Source organism: Equus asinus, chromosome 8, assembly GCF_041296235.1.
Source record: "Equus asinus isolate D_3611 breed Donkey chromosome 8, EquAss-T2T_v2, whole genome shotgun sequence".
NCBI lineage: Eukaryota > Metazoa > Chordata > Mammalia > Perissodactyla > Equidae > Equus > Equus asinus.
Window position 1 is genome coordinate 33,609,289 of NC_091797.1, and position 25,592 is coordinate 33,634,880.

The 25,592-nt window shown below is 43.8% G+C and overlaps 1 protein-coding gene across 9 annotated transcripts; it reads left to right on the top strand.

Moving 5' to 3' along the window:
* Window positions 1-464: 464 nt before the first annotated feature.
* LOC106827833 (class I histocompatibility antigen, Gogo-OKO alpha chain-like) lies at window positions 465-19,472 on the top strand. 9 transcript variants are annotated; one of them, XR_011505076.1, is made up of 7 exons: window positions 510-729; window positions 993-1,262; window positions 1,487-1,762; window positions 2,384-2,659; window positions 2,784-2,888; window positions 14,828-14,991; window positions 16,952-19,082. XR_011505076.1 is itself a non-coding variant. In XM_070515289.1 (7 exons), exons 1-7 carry the CDS (start codon window positions 522-524, stop codon window positions 19,455-19,457), a joined length of 1,371 nt encoding a protein of 456 aa, XP_070371390.1. In that variant the 5' UTR covers window positions 510-521; the 3' UTR covers window positions 19,458-19,472. The 9 variants fall into 9 exon arrangements, 7 of the variants coding, with proteins under 7 accessions (XP_070371395.1, XP_070371390.1, XP_070371389.1 ...); XR_011505075.1 differs by having other exon boundaries at window positions 16,933-17,860; XM_070515289.1 differs by lacking the exon at window positions 16,952-19,082 and adding an exon at window positions 19,391-19,472 and having other exon boundaries at window positions 14,823-14,991.
* Window positions 19,473-25,592: the final 6,120 nt, after the last annotated feature.

The following is a 25,592-nucleotide window of genomic DNA, read 5'->3' on the forward strand; positions in this document are numbered from 1 at the left end:
GGTTTCCAAGATCGTGTTACCCACTGTGGTTAATAAACAAAAAGGAAGCTGCTCTACATGAGAACCTCTATCTGGTGTTTTCAGGCACAACTTCTCCAGGTTTAAAGAGAAAACCCCTGTCCCTCCACCTCCATTCCCAGGGCGAGCTCACTCTCTGGCATCAAGATCCCTGGGGGTGAATTTTCTTCTAGAAGAGTCCAGGGGAGAGGTCAGGGGTGAAATGTAAGGAATCCATTTCAGGGAGAGGGATTCCAGTAAGAGGAGGAAGAGGGGCTGAGCCCAGCCTGGGGGTCTCTCCCTGGTTTCCTCAGACAGCCCCTGGGCCAGGACTCAGAGAGACGGTGTGACAAAGAGCTCTTGGTGCAGGAGGAGAGGGGTCAGGGCAAGTGGTTCTCAGGGTTCCAGGCCCCGAGGGCGGAGTCTGGGGCGGTTTCTGCAGCTCAGTGTTGGGGAGTCCCCGTCTCCCTGAGATTCACTGCTCCCTCTCACAGCCTGTGTCAGCTCCTCCTGCCTGGAGACTCATGATGCGACCCCAGTTCCCACTCCCATTGAGTGTCTGGTTTCTGGGGAAGCCCATCAGCGTGTCTGCCTTTCTTGGTTATAAAGTCTCCACCACCCTCCGAGGCTCAGATTCTCCTCAGATCCTAAGAATAAGGGTCATGGCACCCGGAACCCTCCTCCTGCTGCTGTCGGGGACCCTGACCCTGACCCTGACCGAGACCTGGGCGGGTGAGTGCGGGGTCGGGAGGAAACGGCCTCTGCGGGGGGCGGAGCTAAGACACCACGCGACTGGGGGCATTGGACACCCAGGGAACCCGGGTCTCCGCGGACCCAGGTCCAGACCCACAACCTGGGCCTCAGGTTTCCCGACCCCTCCCTTCTCTTGTCCCGCCCCAAGTCCCCGCACTTCTACGTCCGCCTCATCAACCTCTGACCCTGTGACCCTCGCTGGGAGGAGGGTCGGCTGGGTCTCATCTCCTCCCCGCCCCCAGGCTCCCACTCCATGAGGTATTTCGACACCGCCGTGTCCCGGCCCGGCCGCGGGGAGCCCCGCTTCATCGCCGTCGGCTACGTGGACGACACGCAGTTCGTGCGGTTCGACAGCGACGCCGCGAGTCCGAGAGCGGAGCCGCGGGCGCCGTGGATGGAGCACGTGGGGCCGGAGTATTGGGAGCGGAACACGCGGATCTTCAAGGACAACGCACAGACTCTCCGAGTGGACCTGAACACCCTGCGCGGCTACTACAACCAGAGCGAGGCCGGTGAGCGACGCGGGCCCGGGTCCAGGTCGCGAACCCCCATCCCCACGGACGGGCCGAGGTCTCCCCGAGTCTCCGTGTCCGAAATTCACCCCGAGGCTGCGGGACCCGCCCGCATCTCGACCCGGGAAGAGCCGGCGGGGACTTTTCCGCGGTTTCATTTTCAGTTTAGGTTTAATCTCTGCGGGGGGCGGGGCGGGGCGGGGCTGACCTCGGGGCGGGGTCAGGGTCTCACACCATCCAGGACTTGTCTGGCTGCGACGTGGGGCCGGACGGGCGCCTCCTCCGCGGGTACTTTAAGTCCGCCTACGACGGCGCCGATTACATCGCCCTGAACGAGGACCTGCGCTCCTGGACCGCGGCGGACACGGCGGCTCAGATCACCCGGCGCAAGTGGGAGGCGGCCGGTGAGGCGGAGAGCTGGAGGAACTACTTTGAGGGCACGTGCGTGGAGTGGCTCCGCAGATACCTGGAGATCGGGAAGGAGACGCTGCAGCGCGCGGGTACGAGGGGCTGTGGGGCCTCCTGATCTCCCCTTGGGGTGAGCCTGCCATCCCGCAGAGAGAGGAGGGAAAACGGGATCAACACCTGAATGTGCCCAGCCCATGGGTCTGGAGACTGAGTCCACCAGGGTTTTCAGATCCACTGCCAAAGAGTGACTCCCCAGAGGGCTAGCCTTTCTCTCAGGGACTTTAAGGGGTCCAGGCTCTCCGGGGATGGAGGAGGAAGCTATCTCTGAAATAAGTGACAAGTGGTTCCCTTTGACTCTGGGAGCAGCTCTGGGACTTTGTCTCTCAGGCCTTGTTCTTCATTCTCACACCCTAACCGTGTTTGAGGTGTGACCAGGCTCTTTGAGTCATTCCACCTCCACCCAGCTCAGGACCAGAAATCCCTTTACTCCTATTCAGAGACCTGCCTCCTACCCTTGGGCTGACTCAGTCTTATTCCAGAAATTTCCAAGGACTGGAGCTTATTTCAGGTTTCTGTGTCCAGGCTGGTGTCTGGGTTTTGTGCTCCCTTCCCCGCTCCAGCTGTCCTGTCCATTCTCAGGATGGTCACATGAGTGCTGCTTCAGTGCCCCAAACGGATGCAAAGTTCCTGAATTTTCTGATCCTTCTCCTCAGATCCCCCAAAGACACATGTGACCCACCACCCCATCTCTGACCATGAGGTCACCCTGAGGTGCTGGGCCCTGGGCTTCTACCCTGCGGAGATCACCCTGTCCTGGCAGCGTGATGGGGAGGACCTGACCCAGGACACGGAGCTTGTGGAGACCAGGCCTGCAGGGGACGGGACCTTCCAGAAGTGGGCGGCTGTGGTGGTGCCTTCTGGAGAGGAGCAGACATACACATGCCGTGTGCAGCATGAGGGGCTGGCTGAGCCCATCACCCTGAGATGGGGTAAGGAGGGAGCTGTGGGCTCAGAGCCTCTTCTCAGGGAAATCAGGAGCCCTTCTGGAGACCTTCAGCAGTGTCAGGACTCAAGCCTGAGCTCAGAGACCCTCATGTTCCCTTCTCTCTCCAGAGCCGCCTACTGAGTCCACCATCCTCACTGTGGGCATCATTGCTGGCCTGCTTCTCCTTGGAGCTGTGGTGGTTGGAGTTGTGATCTGGAGGAAGAAGCACTCAGGTACGGGAGGGGTGTGGTCTGAGATTTCTTGTCCCACTGGGGTGTTTCAAGCCCAGGTAGAAGTTTGTCCTGCCTGGTTAATGGAAAGTCCCATCCACAGGCACATATGCTTTTCTAGTCTGGGACCCTGTTTGCTAACACTTACTCTTTAGTAAAGTACTTGTGAGAATGAAGGGCAAATTTATCACCATAATGGATCTGGTGATGGGGACCTGATTCCCAACAGTCACAGGACAGAGGAGAAGGTGAGGGGAAGTCACCACACATGTGCTTCCCTCATGTTTCCTGATCCTGCCCTGGGTCTGTAATCACAGTTCTGGAAACTTCCCTGCGCTCCAGGACTAGGGGGTTCCTTTAGGATCTCATGGCCCTGCCTCCTCCATGGTTTCTCACAGGATGTTTTATTCCCTTAGGTGAGAAAGGAAGGGGCTATGCTCAGGCTGCAAGTAAGGATGGAGTGAGTGTGTTGCCTGAGACCCTTGTGATAGTGCAGACGGGAGCCCATGGGGAGCTCACCCACCCCAGAGTTCCTCCTTTAGTCTCATCTCCTGTGGACTCTGACCATGTCCTGTTTTGTTCTAATCCAGGCAGTGACAGTGCCCAGGGCTCTGATGTGTCTCTCAAGGCAGGTGACACTCTGGAAGCCTGGAGTGGGGAGATGTTGGGGCAGAGGGGCCTGAACTAGGTTATGGAGACTCTTTGATTGGGACATTCTGAGCATGTGGTGTGCTATTCAGAATGTCACTAATTATAGTGAGTGACTTAAATTGTTCATAATTGTTTTCTTCTATAGCGTGAAACAGCTGCCTTGTAGGGGACAGAATGATGCAAGATTTGTTCCTGTCCCACCCCCATTGTGACTTCAGGAAACTCTGACTTCTCTTTCTGCAAAGGGCATCTGAGTGTGTCTGTGTTCCTCTTGGCATAATGTGAGGAGATGGGGAGACTAGTCCCCCTCCCATGACTCCCTCCCAACTGCCCTGTGTTCTGTCCCCTGATTGACTTTCCTGTCCCAGGAGAGGCGGGGCTTATTCCATCCCTGTCTTAACTTTGTGTTGGGCTGAGCTGCAGCTTCTTCCTTCCTTATTGAAAATAAACATCTAGATATGAACTCATTTTTTAAGAATCTTGCCATCAGGGATTGATGGGCTAATTAAAGGAGAAGATTCCTAAAATTTGAGAGGGGAAATAAATTGAGGCTCTGAGAACCTTCCAGAATCTGCCTGTTCGCTGTGCTGAGTCTGTTGCAGGTGGGGACAGGAGAAGGCTATGAGGAGCTGAGTGTAAGCCTGAGGCCTGTGTCCAGTCGATGTTCAGTGCATTGTGGCCTTTGACGTGGGGACTCCTTGGTTGGGACATCTTCTCTGCTTCCTTGTCCTTGTCCTTTCAGGAGAACCTTGTCCCACCAGGATCTGTGATCACAGGGATTTGGACATCACCTGGGCCTTGTGTCTCCAGGACCGCGTGCAGGGCGGGCTTCATGTGGACGGGTCAGCCTAGGCTCAGGGTTGGGTCCAGCCCTCAGACCCCTTTTGGGTGTTTGTTTTTCCTTAGTTTCTGTAGCAGATTGTGCCTTTTCTTGTTCTTCTGTATAAGTTCTGGTCATTCTCCTCTGGTGTCGCCCATCTCTGACAGCAGCAGGAGTCATTTGGTCTGTCATTGTCCCCACAAGGCTAGATGGCCCTGCACACAGGCATCTGTGCTGTCCAGAGATGAGTTTTCAAGTCGTCCAGCTCTGTCCATCTTCTAGGGCTTGATTGTCATTTCCCTCTTTCCCCAACCTTCTCAAGGGAGCCAGAATCTGGAATTAGAGAGGAAGTACCCCGTAATTTCTCATCCTAGGCAAGTTCCTGTTGGAATTCTCCTCTGCGGCCTGCTCTCCCTCCCCGCCCTTAGCGCTGATTCTCCCAGCGCTGGCTCCAGTCTGAACTCACGATGTATGAAGCAGACCCTAGATTTATACTTGGTTGAAAAATCTGACTCACTTGTAGGGCTTGTTAATTAAGCGATTCCTTGGTCTTGTGCCTAATATTCTGAGATGGTGGGTCTGGGGAGAGCACTGAGTATTTTTTAAGAAATCCCACAGCACTGCTAGTGCTGAGCCCTCATCACTGGGGTCTTTCTAGTGATCAGCCCCCATCCTGAAGCTATCTAGGACTCCACAGACATCTCATTAGCATATGAAAGTCACTCATGACTCAGGAGATTCCAAGGGTTATAGGAGCTCTTTGCCAGGAACCGGGGACAAAGACTAAATATTTTTTTATTATACTGCAGTCTGCTCTCTGGTTTTGGACCACAGATTCCTTATAGCAAAAGGAGCATAACAGTTAGAAGGTGCTGGCAAATTACTGGTTCCCATTTAGTCATGAACAATTAGTCCAGTCTGTCATCCTCTTGTATGAGAATGTCTCCCAGGGTGAGGTCACTCTGGTTTGCAGGCTTCCATTTGATGTTGTCAGGTTCCAGAAGCAGAAATAGTGTCAGCAATATATGTTTACACCTTTTCAGACATCTGGATAATTGAGTTAAGAGACAATATCATCTGTTGCTCACACTTCTTTTAGGTGTTAATGTAATATTGTGTTTCTCTCATTTCGTAACCCATTTATTCATTGCTTTACCTTCAGCTGCTATTTTTCCTTCTCTCCGTTTATACCTAACTTTTCCACCTTTGGAAGGGACATTCGGTTTGGCTGTGGTGCTGGTCTAGACGCAGGCAGCAATACTAGTGTAGCAGCCCCTCCTCCTCAGTGCGCTCCCATTCATAGAGGAGTCACATAGGTACAGAACTGGTGGGCTAACTGACCACCAGGCAATATAGCTGCATTCACTGTCAGCCCCGATTTTGCCAGATGGGGTGAAGGCACTCTCTACCCCTTCAGGTCCTTAGGAATTCTGACACAGGGGGTAAAAATATAGTTACAGTGTCTTGCTTAGGAATCATTCATGTTCTGGCACCTGTGGGCATCCCTGACCTGAGACCACTGCATCAGGCAGGAAGAAAGAGTTGGGTGGCTATAGTCATACCATCTTCCCCCCCATTTCGGAAGAATCGTACAGTCATACCAGCATCCTCTTCCACCCCTCCTCCGCAGATCTTCCAGGAAAAAGAGGAAACCTTCTACTAGGGACATTCGTTTAGCCCCACTCATGTTGCGTGTGAGCACACACTTGTGAAGATTTGTAAGCCAGCCTTTTGTGCCTCTTTAACCCCCACTACCCCATTTTAGACAATGTTCCAATTGCGCATTCAAATTCTCTATCACACTATTCTTCTGAGGAGGATGTCTCTGCCCATTGTTGGACTTTATGGGCTATAAAGTATGTTCTTTGGCCTGAAGAATTGTGACTCAGCAGTGCAAATTGGTGCACTATCTTCTGTTCTGGTTCTTTTATAGCACTCTGAGCATTCGTATCTACCACTGGGTAAGCAAAGCCCGTCCAGAGTCAATATCTACTCCTGTCGAGACCCATTTGTAGCCCCCCTGGGCCACCAGCATCAGTCTGATTTGCCAGCTACGTTCAAGGCATTCCCACCAGGCAATCTGCCACATAGCCCTCCTTAGTCTCTGGTTGGCAGACAGAACAGTTCTGTTTGGTATTTTTCTTCAGAGGATGCAAGTAGAATATGTCTAGACTCAGCCCGTCTCTGCGTTGCTGCAGCCCCTCAATGTCCACTTATTTCTTGGATCCAGGTAGCCACATCAAGGGGAATAACAGGTTATCCGCTCATTGATTCCAGTCTCTTCCCAACCCAGAGGGGGTTCTTGTGATGGGCATCAAGATGTCCTACTTTGCACACCCCTGAAATTCCCATAGTGATTTCCATAGGACTGTGCTCCATATGGGCATTCCTTTAATAGACCAGGTTTCCCTTGCCCTTTGCCTAACCATATGGCCTGGCTGTTGACTACTGTCTATGAGTTTGTAAAAATCAAAGCATAAGGGCTTTTGTCATTGTTCAATTCTTCCATCGCTGCTAGGAACCCTGCACACAGTTAGCTCATTGAGCTGATCTGCTTTTACTTTCCTTGATCAGAGAGGTGATGTTCCAAACAGGATGTTGCCCGCGCACCTTGGAACTGTCATCCATAAACCAAGCAGCTCTTCATAGGTCAGTTGAGAACTGTTTATAGGATATTGTCCAAGTGACGAAACAATCCAGCAGCTCCTCATGCAGTTCCAAAGTTAATCTGAGGGGAAGACAGGCTCCCTGCTCATGTGTGCATTCTTCCCCATACATATGTTAGGGTTTATTTTTGGGCTCTTGATTCTATTCCATTGGTCTATGTGTCTGTTTTTATGCCAGTCCTGTAGTGTTTTGGTTACTATATCTCTGTAATGTAGTTTGAAATGAGGAAATGTGATGCCTCCAGCTTTATTCTTTTTTTTTCTCAGGATTGCTTTGGCTATTTGGGGTCTTTTGGGGTCCCATCCAATTTTAGGATTGTTTGTTCTATTTCTGTGATTAGAGGTTTTTAATTTTGATAGGGATTGCATTCCATCTGTAGATTGCTTTCACTAGTATGGACATTTTAAGACTATTAATTCTTCCAATGCAGGAACATGAGATATCTTTCCATTTATTTGTGTTGTCTTCAGTTTTTTTCATCAAAATCTTATAGTTTTAATGCATACAGCTTTCACTTCTTATTCTAAATTGTTTTCTTCATTTATTTTTCCTAAAAACTGTTGTTGATTTATAGAAATGCAACTGACTTCTGTAAAGAAAAGTCACTCGCCCTTCTATATAGTGGCCTGAACAAATGGAATTTGAAATTAACAATGCAACAGTATTTACATTAGCATCCTACCAAATGAAATGCTTATGTATAAATCTAACAAAATATATATATGTATATGACCTATATGAGAAAAATTACAAAACTCTGATGAAAGAAATCAAGAACTAAATTCATTGAGAGGTAGCCCATGTTTATGGATAGGAACATGTCAATATTCCCAGTCTGTCAAGGTATCACTACTTTCCAAATTGATCAACAGATTCAGTGAAATCCCAATCAAAATCCCAGCAAATTATTTTGTCTCAACAAAATGATTCTAAAGATTCTATTGAGAGGCAAAATACCCTAGTAGCCAACGCAGTAGTAAATGAGAGGAACAAATTTGGAGGACTGACACTACTCAACTTCAAGACTTATTCTAAAGCTACAATAATCAAGTCAGTGTGGTATTGGTGAAAGAATAGACAAATAGATCAATGGAACAGAATAGAGAGCCCAGCGTAGACCTGCATAAATATAGTCTATTGATCTTTGACAGGTATCAAAAGCAATACAATGGAGCAAAGACAGTCTTTTCAATAAATTGTGCTGGAACAGCTGGACAACATACACACGGAAAAAAATGAATCTAGACACAGATCTTAGACCCATCACAAAAATCAACTCTGAATCATAAACCTAAATGTAAAGTACAAAATTATAAAACTCCCAAAAGACAGGAGGAAAGCTAGAGGACTTTGGGTATGGTGATGGCTTGTTAGACACAACCCCAAGGGCATGATCCATCAAAGAAGTAATTGATAAGCTGGATTTCACTAAAATTAAAAACTTCTGCTCTATGAAAGACAATGTCCAGAGATTGAGAAGAGAAGCCACAGAATGGGCAACAATATTTGCAAAAGATACTTCTGATGAAGATCTTTTACCCAAAATATAAAGAGAAGTCTCAAAACTCAACAGTAAGAAAAGAAACAACCTGTTTGAAAAGTGGGTCAATGATCTTAACATGATTCCTTATCAAGGGAGATTTGCAGATGGTAAATAGGCATATGAAAAGATTCTCCACATCATATGTTATCAGGGAAATACATATTAAAACAACAATGAGGTACCGCTACACACCTGTTAGCATGGCCAAAATACAGAACACTGACCACACCGAGTGATGGGGATGATGTGGAGCAGCAGGAACCCTCATTCACTGCTGGTGGGAATGCACAATGGTGTAGCCACGTTGGAAGACAGTTGACGGTTTCTTACAAAACTGAACATACTCTTACCATACAGTCTAGTAGTCACACTCCTTAGAATCTACCCAAAGGAGAGGAAAATGTACGTCCGCGTAAAAACTTGCACACAAATGTTTATAGCAGCTTAATTCCTAATTGCCCAAACTTGGAAGCATCTGTGATGTCTTTCAGTAGGTGAAAGGATAAATAAAGTGTGGCGCATCCAGACAATGGAATATTATTCAGCACTCAAATAAATTAGCTATTAAGTCTTGAAATGACACGGAGGAGCCTTAAATGCATGTTAGTAAGTGAAAGAAGCCAATCTGAAAAGGCTACACACACGACTCCAACTATATGACATCTTACAAAAGGGAAAGCTGTGAAGACAGTAAAAAGATGAACGGTTGCCAAGGTTAACCTAGGGTGTACGGTTGAATAGGTGGGGATTTTTAGGGTAGTGAAAATACTCTGTATTATATCATAATGATGGATACATGTCATTATATATTTATCCAAACCCATAGAATGTGCACCACCAAAGTAAACCGTATTGTAAACTATGGCCTTTGGGTGAATATGATGTGTCAATGTTGGTTCATCAGTTGTAACACTTGTACCACTCTGGTGAGGGATGTTGATAGTAGAAGAGGCTGTGTGCATGCGGAGGCAGAGGGTATATGGGGAATCTCTGTACCTTGCTTTTAATTTTGCTGTGAACTTAAAACTGCTCTAAAAAACTTACGTTTTAGTAAAACAAAAACAAAACAAAGCAAACAAACTGTTCATCTAGGTTGTTGCAGGCATTGATAGTTCATTCTTTTTGATCACTGAATAGTATTCTAGTGTCTGTTGTACTGTGTTTGTTTATCTTTCCACTCTTGAAGGATATCTTGTTTACAGTTTTTGGTGGTTATGAATAAAGCTGCTATGCACATTGACCTGCAATTCTGTGGAAATAAGTTTTCCATTCACTTAGGTGAATATGTGGGAGTGGGCTTGCTGGGCTGCGTGCTAAGTGTAATTTAAGTTTATAAGACACTTGTTTGATGTCTCAACATTTGATTTCCCTTAGTGAATGCACCATAAGCACTTTAAAAAATTTGTATTCTGGGGGCCAGTTCAGTGGCGTAGTGGTTAGGTTCACACACTGTTAGTGCTTTATTTCTTCTAATCTTGTTTCAAACAAACTGTAGTTTTATTTTTTCTGAAAATATCTTTTCTTTTTTTCCCCTGAAGAACACTTTAACTGATGTAGAGTTCTGAGTTAACAGGTTGTTTTCTTATGGTGCTTAAAAAATGTCATTTCATTGTCTTCTGAACTCCATTGTTTCTGATGGAAAATTAGAGACATATTCACTGGTCAGTCTGATAACTGTTCCCTTGTATGTAATGTGTAATTGTCCTCTGGTTGCTCTCAAGATTTTCTGTTCATCTTTGGTTTTGGTCAGTTTTACTAGGTGTGGTTTTATTTATATATATACTGCTTGGGGTTCAACAAGTTTATTGAATCTATAAATTCATATCTTTTACCAAATTTTGGAAAGTTTTTGGCTGATCTCTTTATGTATTTTTTTCTATCCTGTTCCCTCTTTCCTCTCCTGGGATTCCAGTTACACATGTGCGTGATTGCTTGGAGACTGTCCACAAGTCTCTGAGAACCTGTCACAGGTGAGCTTCAGAAGAACTCTACAAAGTAGCTTTTCCCTTCTCAAAGGACACTAAGCCACATCAAGGTTTGGTGACCTGGCCAAATTTACACAAGCAACTAAGTGACAGAATCAAGAATTAAAAACCAATCCTTCCATCATAACCCAAGATTTAAATTAGATTCCATTAATGCATCCTGATATCAAATGGACATGTAAATAAATATTCGGGAACAGGGAGAGTGGAAAAATCTACTCTTCACTGTGAAATGCTAACTAGTAAATATAAAAGAAAGAATGGAGTTTGAAAAATCATTGTTTTGCAACCATAGTAGTAATAATGGATACAGACAGGAATCATCAAGGAAGGCTAAACTAGTGAGTGAATGTTGTTGAAGAACAGGATAGTTACATAGTTTCAAAGTATCTCCCCTCAAGTTCCTTCTCAATTATAATGGAAAACAGTAACCTTATCCTGGAAATACTTGGGAGGCACTGCCTTAACCCAGTGATCAAGTTGCCATCACCCACAATGGGCTTCCTGATGTGATGCTCTGAGAAGGATGCAGCATCCCTTCTGCAATATTCCTACCAGAAATGCATAACTAGAATCTAATCATGATGAGACATTGGATAAACCCAAGTTGAAGAATTTTCCATGATATAGGGCCTGTTGTCTACGAAAATACCAACATCATTAAAAATAAATAAAATCTGAGGAACTGTTCCAGGTTAAAGGACACTAAAGATACGTGACAACTGAATGCAGTGCATGTTCCTGGATTAGATCCTGGACTGGAAAACAAGTGCTTATAAATATTACTATGACAATTTGGGACATCTGAATAGGGACAATAGTATTGAGTCGATGTTAACTTTCCTGATTTTGATTATTGTGCTCTGAGTAGGAAAGAAAATGTCCTTGTTCTTAGGAAACATAACGCTAAAACCTTTGTGAGTAACAAGGCAGAGATAGCTACAATTTATTTTCATATCATTATATATGCAGCAAAAGTGGCAAAATGTTAGCAGTTGGTGAATCTGGAAAAAGGTATATAGGATCTTCTTGTGCTTTACCAGCATGCTTTCTCTAAGTTTGAAATTATTTCAAAATAAAAATTAAAAGAGAACAAGTTATTCTGACTTCTACACATCAACATATCACACTTTAGTTAGTATCGTCTTTACTAGTCTAACATGGATGGTTATTTCTCTATGCATATTTTGAACATTTCTTGAAATCACTTGTTTCAATGCCCCAGCATTAAGATATCCTTAATACTGTTCGCTCCTGTTTGAAGACTTCTGTTTGAAGATTTCCTAAATGACATCTTTGAAATACAGAAAACTCTCTAAATCTAGGGATTGTGGGATTTGGTCAAAAGTACCTCAGTTTAACTTATACCACGAACTTTGGCCATCAAGGTAAGAGGAATGGGATGGAGGGAGGAACGCCTTTATTTTCTTTCACTTGGAAGAGCTCCCCACTCTTACTGTTCTTTGCATGTCCCTGGGCCTGGGGGAAGGATGGCTCCCACAGACTATGAGAGAAAAATGATAATGTGGAAACATCTTCCTCCATCACCTCCTCAATCCTTTGGCTTTGGGTGTTGAGCACTGGAGTCTGAACAGGAGCAGACACCTGTGATCTGCTCACACTGAGCCCTGTCCGGTGCCTGGTTGTAGGATGACCTTATCTCCTGGATGCTCTTCTTTTTGGTCCTTGGGAAAAGTCCCTGGCCAACTTCTCTATTGACACCTGGGAGACTGAGTCATCCTGGAATGATCACTATCTTTGAATCAACCCCTGACTTTTCAGCGTTTACACTATGTCAAAGACTTGCTAAATGCCCTCTCAGTTAGGACTTGTTTAAAAAGGGTGTGATTATAACCCTAAGCACATTGATTTTGAGAACCCTAAAAAGAAGAACACCTCAGGGAAAGAGCCCTCTTTGATTTCTCCCAGAACACCTCATTTCATCTTCTCATCTATTCACTTGGTTGCAAGGTGGCTTCCCTTTTGCCTGACTTCATTGCAAGAAATGGAAATACTTGCTCAGTAAATAAGTTCTTTGGAGAATCCAGGATCTCAAACACTGCTCTCCAGGAATCACACACATCAGAAAGACACTGGTCTCTACTTCTGCAGTCCTGGAGATTCTGTGTTTTGATTCCTGTGTGTGCATTACAAACTCTGGAATACCTGACTTTTCATTCCCTTTCAGCATCTGAAAATGAGCTGAGTTTTCAGACTACTACCCTCCAGCGAGTCAATTTTAGAGACACTGTCCATATCCAGTGTCATTGTTTCCTGAGTCAATAAAGAAGCCAACACATGAGTTCCTTCAAGAAAAATAAAGAGAATTTCCAGACTCCAAATTTCATGTGGCAGCTGTGAGTTGGGGCTGGTAGGATCCATCCTCACCTCTGGTCACACAGCAGAATATGCAACTTTTAGGTCCCTGTGGGAGGTAGTCAGCCACACTGTCTGGGGGACATCCAGGAAAATCCTCAGGGAGGATTCTGTCTACTCAGCTGCCTCCTTCAGCAGCTCCCCCTGAAGAAACCCCCAAGTCTTAGGAATCAGTTGAGAACAAAGGTATTAATTGTCGCTGATAAAGTGAAAAACCAGCCATCTGCCACTCAGTAGGGAAGCCACTTAAGACAACTTTAGGACAGTTTCCCACTTCTACACTGGACATGTCTGCACATGCAGAAGCTGTAGGAGTCGCCCCTGAAACGTTGTTCCAATTTGTGCTTCTACAAGTCTGGCCTGAGAGGGCCTGACTCCCAAACTCTGCCAAAACTGGCTTTTCTTTTTTTCAGCCAACTTCGTAGAAGAAAAATAATGTCTTGCTTCACTTTTCAATCCTTTGTTGCTACCCAGCCTGAACATTTTTCCACGGGTACTGGCCATTTAGATCTCCCTTCCTGTCTATTGGATTTCCATACCTTCAGTGCTACGTCTTAATTAAATCTAGGATGAAGAGGAAAGAATGGAGAAAATTAACAATTATTGAGTGCTGGTTACTTGCCAGTGTAGACTATTGAATTCCCAGGGACTCACTTATCCTTACAACAGGTCTGTTATTTCGCCATTTTATGGATGATGATGCTACAGCTTCTGCATGTGAAGAAAAGCCTAGTGTGGAAGTGGGAAATTGTCTTAAAAAGGGTTAGTATAAAACAGAGAGTATATGGTCATCAATGCCACAAGCCATGGCTTTCTGAGAGATGACTCCACTATTTGAAGTAATCCTCCTGTGAATAAAAACACTGTTTCTCTATGATAATAAGCCTATTATAGGAAATCATCTCCTATTGCTAATTTTTCAGTCAAGGTGGAATAATTGGGGTAATTGGTGCTGGTAGCCCACTCTGTAAGGAATTTCTCAGAAACCCTCATGAGATGTTCTCCAGGAGGCTGCACCAGAGGGAATGAGGCCTTGTATTTCTGCCATCCTGCTGTATCCACAGTGGTGGAGTTTAGTCCAGGCACGATGACAAACTGGAAATGTGGGAATGCAAGCACAGGACCAAACCTCTCCCCTTGTCCTGATCCCATGCGCTTTTCTATCGCTCTTGCTCTGTCTGTGCTAGGGGAATTTTCCTGAAAGAAACGCAGCACAGGAAACACTGTTCTTGGCTCTGAATCTTTTGTCTGCAGTTCCTGTTATCCATGGACATGTCCAGAAAATGGCTCACTAGCCATTCTGTTTTCTTGCCCTGCTCTTCCTCCATCCCACCCCCTTGGAAGTCAGGTCTATGGAGAGGGGGCACCCTCACAAGTACAAAGTAACCAAGGGGAGAATTTTATTTTCATCTGAGCTTGGGATTCCCTTTGCAAGGTTGGGAATAGAAATGTCCATTTATCATTCAGAAGTGAATAATGCTGCTCTGAAAAGAGACAAAAGAATTTAAATAGTGTTGTTTATCTTTGGCTTCTCAGCTCTGAGCTGCTGATTACTTTTGTTGGGTGCCTGAGAGATGCTGAGCATTCAGTACAAAGCAAGACAATTTAAGTTCTCAGAGAATCCTCTTTCTTAATTGTATTGGAAGATAGTTTGTCAGTTTCATCAGTCTCCTCCCTCTCTCTCATTTTTAAAGAAACTAATCACTGGTCTCTCCAAAAAAATTACCAAGAGATGAAAAAATATACAGTCTCGGGTTTACTTCAAAACAACACAGTGTGGGTGATGGTTGGGGTATGGATGAATCCTGATGGGGTGTGATTGATGCTGTGCTGAGTGAAGGTCAGGGTTTACTGCACATTCTCTCTACTTTTGTGTGTGTTGAAAATTTCCTCAGTACAGAGTTTAAAAAACAAGTATGAAGGTAACCCAGATCCGGTGGGGGCATCGCGGATTCTGAAGAATCAAGAGATCCTGGTTACAATTTCAAACCAAACCTCCAATGAAGATAGATATTTTGAAGTGAAAATGCTTCTAAACTCCTCCTCTTCCTCTTCTCAATCCAGGTGAGTCACTGTGTGCTTCCTCTCATCCATTGGTTCCACCTGGGCAAGGACTGGAGCTTACCCTCTGATAGGGCAGGGAGTGAGGATTTAAAAACTATATTATTATCGATGACGGGAAATAGGATTGTCATTGAGAGGGAGGGCCAGGTAGGAGACAGCTGGAGAGTTGCTGTCCCCAGAAATTCCTATTTCACTCTCTGAGAGAAAGTGTAGACAGAGACCAAAGACCCTTGGTCTCAGGGGTCTCATAACCACCTGAAAATTGCATGAAAATTGTGTGGGAATGCAGGTGAGGGATTTTAGGTGGGGGCTGGTGTTGGGTAAGGCCATAGCTTTCCTGAGATTGTCAAAGTTGTCTTGATGCACCGAGGGGACAAGAGAGTCTGAATAGAGTCAGCCCATCCCACTGACTCTGAGGGAAACACTGGAGACACAGGTGTGTGTCAAAAGATTCTGAGACACCAGTGGGAGAGGGTCCCTTCAGCTGTCCTTGTCCCCTCAGCTGCTACTTCAGCTGGGGAAACTTCCTGAGGGCTTCCAGGTCATGTTTGCAGCCTGAAGTGGGGTGACCCTGAGCTAATGAAGATGAAGCTGCAGTTCCCCTCACCTACGCAGGCTCCTTCTTCATAGTTACTCACTTTTGTGTCTAATTTTGTATTTATATTTTTGCATTCTTATTACTAAAGAACATCCCCTAGAAGTGTAAACTTTAGCCCCCAGAAACCTTGCCTATTTCTACTGTACAGATGTTTCCCACATCTGTACATCTCAGAAGTGGGAGGTAAGTCACCCTTTTTCTGCTGCCCCTAGTCATTTGGTTACCACCCCTGAGGAACTCTTGTTACCAGTTGCTTGTGTGTCTTTCCAGAGATTGATTATGCATTTAAACTCTTACACTGTTCTTAACACAATAAAAAGATTTTTCCCATTTCCGTATCTAGTTGCATGATTTGCTGAGAAATTTCATGAAATGTCCAAGGGCACCATTTATTGTCCTTCCAAAAGAACAGTTCAAGTGAGATTCAAGCCAAGGACTTGGTATGGTGGAGACACACCCCACAGTCCTTCATGTTAACAATGGAGCTGTCCAAGACTTATCATAATTCCTATAGGACACTTAAATAATTTCTACCCTGATGTTTTGTTTTGATCTTATATTTGCATTGGTTCTGAACAGAGAGCCACTACCTGGGTCCAATTCTCTGCTCCACACCCCAATGCCAGTTAACTTTCTCCAACTGTCCCCTCCGTGTCTACTATAGACAGTAGAGAATTATTTCAAAAAGACAAGGTGCCTTGATTGAGTCAATGCCCAGTGGACTTTAGAAACTGTGAGATTCTCCTTCATGAAGGCCCAAATGGAAATACTGCATGTACGGAAATATAATGATGATAATGATGTCTGAGTGTTTATTTTCCTATGTGGCAAGGGAACTCAGGTGGCTTACATTCCAGTGCACAATTTAAGTGGGACAATTAAAAATAAACAATAAAAAATCAGCATCTTAAAGCAAAGATCCAGATATCCCATTTGTGAGGGATACAGTCAAGCATTATGTATGTTCAGTACTAGTTGTACCCTCAGCTTTTGGCACCTCAGGCAGTAAGGGAAACAAATGGAGAATGTACTAAACCACCTGGAGAGAAAAACAAATTTTTATGATGTATTTAGGAAAGAATTTAACATGTAGATTTGTGTGTAAATGTCATTGCTTACAAAAATGAGAATTATTTATAACTGTACTCTTGAAAAAATACAAAATTGGTTTTTAAATGACTAATTTTATTTTTCAACTTTTGTATGCTCTTAAGTTTGGAATGTGTTTCTTCGCAAGATCAAACATATAATTGGATTTGATCTTATAGAGTCTGACAATTTTTGTATTTTAATGAGAGTCTATAGGCAAAGGTATCAGACAAGGGTGCATTTTATTTCCCTAGCTGTTTAATCTGTACACAGAACACATCATGTGAAAAATTGGGCTGGACTCAGATGAAGGGGGAGTGAAAATTGGTGGGAGAAATATCAACAATCTCAGTTATGCAGATGACACCTTCGTACTGGAAGAAAGCAGCAATGACATGAAACGACTTTTGATGAAAGTGAAAGAAGAAAGTGCCAAAGCAGGACTGCATTTGAACATCAAGAAGACAAAAATCATGACTACAGAAGAACTACACAACTTTCATGTAGACAATGAAGACATTGAAATTATGAAATATTTTGTTTACCTTGGTGCAGTCACCAATTTAAGTGCAGACTGCAGCCAAGAAATCAAGAGAAGACTGAGACTTGGAAGGGCATCAACAAAAGAATTAGGAAAGATCAAGTGGAAGGAAGTGTCATTAGGGACCAAAGCCAAGATAGTCCACACCCTTGTACTATGTACGGATGCTAAAGCTGGACAGTGAAGGAGGTTGACAGGAAAAGAATTGATTCTCTTGAAATGTAGTGTTGGAGAAGAGCTCCACGGAGGCCATGGACTGCCAGAAAGATGAGCAAATGGTTCCTAGAGCAAATTAAGCCTGAACTATCACTTGAGGCAAAAATGACCAAACTGAGGTTGTCCTACTTTGGAGACATCATGAAAAAGCAGAAATCTTTGGAGAACACAATAATGTTGAGAAAAGTAGAAGGTAGCAGGAAAAGAGGAAGATCAAATGTGAAATGGATTGACTCCATAAAGGATGGCATAGGCATGAGTCTAGAGAAGCTGAAAAGAGCTGTTGAGGACACGACATTGTGGACATCACACATTAATAGGGTCACCAGGAGTCAGAGCTGACTTGTTGAAACAAAACAACAAAATGAGAGTCTTTACTCCATATATATTTCCTAATGTAGTAAGAGTGAAGTCTACCATATTTCTATTTGTCTCGTCTCTTCTTTGTTCCTCGATTCTTATTTCTTACTTTCTTTGGGATTAATCAAGTATTTAAACTTTCAGAAAACGTAATCTCCTCTGTTAGCTTGAAAGTTATACTTCTTATATCATTCTTCACCCATAGCCATCAAATACATTTTCTTTCCACCAAAATAAGCCAGATCCTGCTTATGGTGCTTATAAATCAAATAACTCAACTTATTTATTCATTTGTACACAGTTATTCTGAGGGTTGTAAACTGAGGCTTAGAGAGAGGCCCTCTGACAATCTTGTCAAAACAATTAAGAAACATAATTGAGTACTGGAAAGATATGCTTGTTTAATTTAAAACTGGAACAGTTTTTAGGGAGTACAATGGGACTATTAGGAAGGCAAAGAAATGTTAAAATAAAAGATAATGTAAAAACATAAGTGTAACTACATGAAATGGAAGGTAAATAAACAAGGGAAACTTGAAATATGTAAAACAAAATGTGGAATAAGAAAAGCAGGTTAGCTCAGTGGCATGACTTTCTAGGAGAATTCAAGGGAATTCTCTTTGACTAATTTCCATAGGCAGTGAACTCTCTCCTGTGCTAGCAGGACTTAGTGAAATGTTCCTAATTATTACTATGATCCTCATCTCTAGCTATGCTTTGAAAAACATCACAGTAAGTGAACTCTGAAAAGACTGTAAGGGCCATCCATTCCAAAGGTGAATCCCATTTATAATATCCTTTTTAAGTTTCTCCTTGTGCTTGAACATCCTGATTGATGGAGACCTCACCACCACCTAAAACTCTCATTCTGACTTTGGAGATTTTCCATAGGGCACTCTTTGTCATGCTGATCTATTTCCATTACCTTCCACCTAATTTTAACTCATGGGGGATAAAGAACAGATCTAATATCATCTTATCCATCTGTGCTCATACTAGAAAAGTGACAGAATGCCTTCTCTTTCCCAAAATATGTCTTTATATTGTGGTTTTGAGTCCTTGTTAGCATCCTAATTGCTCTCATCTTACTATACTCCAGATTTTTAAATAGGTAAAACTAATCTATATTGCCTGACATCAGATAAGTGATTACCTGTGGGGAAAAGGAAGAGATCAATGACTGAGGGGGGTGTTCTGTGGTGCTGGTGATACTCTTTCTTGACCTGTGTGGCTGTACCAGGGATATGTTAATTTGGTGAAAATTCATTAAACTATTCATTGATGGTCTGTGTGTTTTATACTTGAATTGGAAGAAAAAAAAAACAACCCAAAACTCTGATTGGGGCCGGCCCCGTGGCATAGTGGCTAATTGTGTGGGAATGCAGGTGAGTGATTTTAGCTGAGGGCAGGTGTGGGGCAAGGCTGTAGCTTTCTTGAGATTGTCAAAGTTGTCTTGATCCACCGAGGGGATAAGAGAGTCTGAATAGAGTTGGCCCATCCCACTGACTCTGAGGGGAAACACTGGAGACACAGGTGTCAAAGGATTCTGAGACATCAGTAGGGGGATGTCCCTTCAGCTGTCCTTGTCCCCTCAGCTCCTGCTTCAGCTGGAGAAACTTCCTGAGGGCTTCCAGGTCATGTTTGCAGCCTGAGGTGGAGTGACCCTGAGCTAATGAAGATAAGTTCCAGTTTCCCTCACCTGCACAAGACCCTTCTTTATAATTACTCACTTTTGTGTCTAATTTTGTATTTATACTTTGCATTCTGTTTACTAAAGGACACCTCCAAATGGTATAAACTTTAGCCCTCGTAAACTTTGCCTGTTTATACTGTAGAGATGTGTCCCACATCTGTAAATCTCGCAAGTGGAAGGTAAGTCACACTCTTTCCACTGCACCTAGCCATTCAGTTACCACCCCCGAGGAATTTTTGCTACCAGTTGGTTGTGTATCTTTCCAGAGATTGATTATGCATTTAAACTCTTACACTGTTCTTTACACAATAAAAGATTTTTCCCAGGCTAGCCTTGGTGAGGCCAAGTGGCTAAATTCACTGCACTCCACTTTGGTGGCCCGAGTTTTGTTCCTGGGTGCAGACCTACACCACTCATCTGTGAGTGGCCATGCTGTGGCAGGAGCTCACATACAAAAAGAGAAAGATTGGCAGTGGATGTTAGCTCAGGGTGAATCTTCCTCAGGAAAAAAAAAATTACTCATCTCCATATCTGGTTTCATGATTTGCTGAGGAATTTCATGAAATGTCCCTGGTCACCACTTACTGTCCTTCGGAAGGAAGAGTTGTTCAATTAAGATTCAATCAAGGACATAGTATGGTGAAGACACACCCCACAGTCCTTCAAGTTAAGAGTAGAGCTGTCTAGGACTTCATCGTAATTCCTATAGGATACTTAGATAAGTTCTGCCCTGATGTTTTATTTTGATTTTATATTCACATTGATTTTGAACAGACAGGTACTCCCTGAGTCCCATGCCCTGCTCCCCACCCCAACTCTCCCCTCTAGGTCTACTACAGACAATAGAAAATTGGGTGGAAGTGAGACACGATGCCTCAATCCAGAGTCAATGCCCAGTGGACTTTGGAAACTTTGAGATTCTCCTTCATGAAGAACAAAAGGGAAATACTGAATATTCGTAAATATGATGATGTTGATGATGACGATGTGTGTTTATTTTCTTAGTTGGCAAAAGGAACTCAGGTGGCTTATATTATAATGCATAATTTAAGTGGGGCACTTAAAAATAAACACAACAAAAGTCAACGTACTATAGCAGAGATCTAGATACCATATTTATGTGGGATACAGTCAAGCCTTATGTCCAGTAGTGATTGGCTCCTCAGCTTTCAGCACCTCAGGCCATATGAGAAACAAGTGGGGAATGTGCTAAACCACCTGGAGAGAAAAACAAATTCTTATGATGTATTTAAGGAAGAACTTATCACGTAGAATTGTGTGTAAAAGTCCTTGCTTACAAAAATGAAAATTCTTGATAGCTGTAATCTTGAAAAAATACAAAATTGGCTTTTAAATGTCTACTTGAAATACCTCCTAGAGGAAGATTGAGATCAAATAATTAACAATTTAAAGAAGCCCTTTTCCTGCAGATCTAAGAAAATGTGGCCTAGGAAAATCCCTTTCCAATAATTGAAACAAATACACAGGAAAGGGAGTGTCCAGAGGGGAGAGCGCCTAGAGGAATGGGCAGTTCCACTTAGAGCATCTCTCCCACTGACCAGGAATCCTAACCAGAGCAGGGCAGTGTTGTCTTACAGTGTAGTTTTCTTGTGTTGTTGTTATATTGTTATTCTATTTCATTTTTATTAGACAATGGTTTCAAATTTTCAGAAGTTTAAAACTACCCAAATCATACTGTGAAAATATTTTCAAAACTGTCTCCCCTTCTCACAGTTCCTACTGCTCCCAGAAAACTGCGGAGCTGCCAATCACTTGTGAAAACCCTATATGTTCATCTATATTCTTACTCAGAATAAATTTTCACTACATTTGGGGGGAAGAGAGCAAAACAAGGGAGCCTGAATGTAGGGCTGAGTTTTCATCAAATATCCTTGACTGGGTTAAGGTTCAAACACAGTTTTAGAGCCCAGACTCCAAGTGTCAGAGGCACATGGCCCTGTACAGAATATTTCCCAATTAATTGCTTTACCTGGAAATTAATCTGAGCACCCCCACCTCAGGACCTTTGCACTTGCTACTCTTACCTGGGCTGCTTCTGCCTCACTTCTTGCATGGCTTTGTCCTCAGTGATGCCTGCTCTGTTTAGACTTCCAACCCCCAGCACCTACTACCCTCCACACACATTCCCTACCTCTACTTTCTCCATAGCACAAATCATAACCTGACGTACCACATAATTTATTTATTTAACTTAGTATCAGTCTCCTAAAAGTATAATGAAAATTTCACAACGCATGTATTTTTGTCATTTGTTGTTTGTCACTGCTTCTACTCAGCACTCACACTATTTCTTGGCAAATTGTAGTTTTAATAAACATATGTTGAATGAATGAATCTGAATACATTTTTATTTTCATTAAAGTCATTTTCTACAGGGCCCATCCAGATAAATACCTATAGAGTGTATCTTCAAATTTGCTAAACAAGTTAGTCTCTTTCAGTGTAAGAGAGGTCTTTGGTTTGTTTTTGTTGACTTCAATTATTGGTCATTGTTGCTGTTGATGATGCTGCTACAAAACTGTTTACAGACTCCCTTGAACCTGCTTCAATTCGTACTTCATTAGCCCTAGACACACTCCTAAGAGTCCTTTGTATCTACCGTCTCCCAATACCATCCATTTTCTGTGTCTTCGCCCCTCAGTGGTCAGACTTGATCTTCATGGTTAAGGTCAGAGACACTGAAGTGCTGAACTCCTGTGTGGTGGTGCATGGCTGCCCTCGGTGTCTCCTCATCCCCATGCTCTGTGGGAGGGGCAGAGTGGAGCACCTAGAACACAAAGCGGACCTCTCTCTTGCTGAGATTGATCATCTCACAGCAGAAACTGCCTACACTCCACAAATGGGGGTGGGGCATAACAGATGTGGTAAGAGGGGGACAAGGTGCTTGTCATCGTTTGGGAGCTCATTCAGCCCTGCCTTGTCAGAGGACATTTGGATTGGAGCAAGCTGTGAACAGAGAGTTATTGAATCACCTTAGAAATGAAAAAATCTAAATGAGAGCAAGAGGGAGAAACTCCATGTAGAACCAATCAGTAGACAATATTGAGAAGAGGGCAAATAATAGCTCTAGAAAATATCCTTCAATTGTTGATAAGTGGATTCCTGACTGGGGAAGTAGAATAATGTAATTCTATTCATTTAAAGATTGGGAATTATAATGCAAATCAGTTTCCCCACAGGTGATGTGTGGACAGGCCCAAGTGCCATCTGCAGCCCAGGGCAGAGCAGCAATTGTCACAGGAGAGTGGGTAGCAACCCCGACATGCTTCCATTGAAGATTGTTATGCCAGAGCTGGGCTGTCTTGTCTTACAGTGTAGTTTTCTTCTGTTGTTGTTATATTGTTATTCTATTTCATTTTTATTAGACAATGGTTTCAAATTTTCAGAAGTTTAAAACTACCCAAATCATACTGTGAAAATATTTTCAAAACTGTCTCCCCTTCTCACAGTTCCTACTGCTCTCCCCTTAGAGACCATTATCACTAAGTCCTTGGTTGTCTTTCCAGGCATGAAGGTGCATAGGGGTGTGTACACACCTATGTACATAAATTCTTGTTCCCCTTTTAAGGAAAATATAGCGTAGTATACACAGTTCTGCAACTTGATTATTTTTGTTAATAATTTCGTTTGGAGATCTTGTCAACACGTGAAGAATTTCCCCTTTTCCTTTTTTTATAGCTTTATGGTGTTCTACTATGTGGATGGATTTAACTGATCCCCTATTTATTGACACGAGTAGTTTTATCTTTTGCTATTAGAATAGTGCTGCAATGCATAATCTTCTTCTATATGATTTCTAGGCATGATGATCTACCTGTAGGATAAATAATCAGAAGTGGGATTGTAACATGGATCAATATTTTACCTCCACGGGAGTTATAAGGAAGTGTGGTTGATCATTAAACATTTGGGCAAATTTAGAGAAGTGTCGGTTCCACATCACTGAGAATCAGACTTCTCAGTTCCTCACCTGAAACCTAGACAGAGCAGCCACTCCTAATTCACAGTCAGGGAGGGCGGTTCCTAGTTGCAGGTGGAGACTTGAGATGAGCAGAACTACTGTATCGCTAAAGGAATAATAGGCTCGGCTCAGGTTTTGAGCAAAAGACAGCCCAGCTGTATTTCCCTCTCCAGGGAAACTAATGAGTCAGCCTAGAGACTGAAGGAGAGACAGTGGAGGACTCTGGCAATGGGAGGGTAGGGGGCATGAGGGAAGGGGTGTGTTCACACCTGTAGCAGCAGAGCCTGATGCACTGAGAGATTCAGACATTTCTGTTACGTCTTGCTGTTGGGTGGTTTCACTGCTTCTTTTCCTCCCTGCAAAGTTCCCTTCCCATGACAGTTTTCAGCTGGGCAATCTTAAAATTCAACTGATAGGAAGGAAATTATGTCTAATGTGGAAGAGACCACACAAAAATGTAGGTACTTTGGGGGAGTGGGGAGTGGTGTTCAATCGTTTCTCTTCTCCCCGTCTCCCCCCATAGGGTGTATTAGAGATCAACTTCCTCCACCCCACCAAGGTTACACCCCCCGACTCAGCCCTCCTCCCGTTCCCCACCCTCTTCTCCTCCTACTTCCCCAGCCAATGGAGATCATGGATGATGAGACGAAGCTGAGGCTGCATGGGTTGCAGCAGTGCTACATGAAACTGAAGGACAATGAGAAGAACCGGAAGCTCTTTGACCTTCTGGATGTCCTTGAGTTCCACCCGGTTAGTTGTTCAAGGCCCAGTAGGAGCATGAACATATCTCCAACTGTAGGAGAAACCTGTATTAAGTACCCTTGTGTTGAGAAAACCATGTATGTGATTTGAAAGAGAATGGTGGAGAAATTCTCTTAAATGTAATTCTTTTAAATGACAATATAAAGGTCTTTTTCGGGGCTGAGCATGAACAAGGTGCAAACTACGTTTCTGTTCCATGGCTGGCACCAACAGGTACTCAGTAAATAAGAACCTCAATAAATAAACCTCAAAACATGAAAACTCTTGAGGGGTTTAATAAGTTCGTAAAAGTCCCCAAATATCTTGGGGCTGTTAGGTCCTTAAATTTGTTTGTTTGCTTTTACTTGTGTTACTGACTGAGGAAAAGCCTTCCATCACTGTACCTGTTGTGTGGTTTATCGTCACTAAAAACGACTTTCTGGAATAGGGTAGGTTGCTTATGTTTGGTATTTTGATGAGCAGGTATATTGGTCATGGTCTTTCTAGACTTTAGTTCTAATTTTTACCGCTTCTTCAAGAGGTGTCCTCATCCTTGTCTCCTAACATATCTGGTAATTTTGGTTACTGTTCTCTACATCTTCTCTGTAACATGTCTGCTCAGGAAAACTCAGAGCTGAGAGAGAGAAGCTAAGTTATATCTAGAGCAGAAGAGGAACTATGTGATGGAGACGAAGGGGAATTCCTTTAGAAGAGTGTAATCACTGAAAACTCTCTCGCACGTAATCTCTCTCATACACCCATGAACACACATCCCCATTCTCACTCACACACAGAAACACACAAACACACACACACACACACACATGCACACGTGGTGATCTTGTGAAGTCTGTGCAGCGTTGCATTGCCCTGGCCCAGTGCCTGGTGGAGCAGAACTTCCCAGCCATTGCCATCCACCGAGGGATGCCCCACGAAGAGAGGTGAGTCGGAGATGGAGAAGATGTTTTGTGTCCTTGGGAGGAAAAGAGGCCCTGGAGAGAAGGGTCTTTCAACATTTTTCTAATTTCCTTTCTCGTGAAGACTTTCTCGGTATCAGCAGTTTAAAGATTTTCAATGACGAATTCTTGTGGCTACCAACCTATTCAGCCGAGGCAAGGACATGGAGCAGCTGATCATTGCCTTTAACTGTGACAGCCTGAGGATTCTGACACCCACCTGCATCGGGTAAGCCCCACACCAAGAAGAACACCCCATTTTCCTCCCCCAACCCTCTATTTTCTGCAACCTTGCAACCTTCCATCTTCATCCCTCCTTTTGGGTGTCTTCTCTTTTTGGGGGTCTTCCAGTTCTATCCTCTGTGTCCTTCCACGTGGCCAGAGCAGGCCAGTTTGGCCCCTAAGGCTCGGCCATCACATTTGTG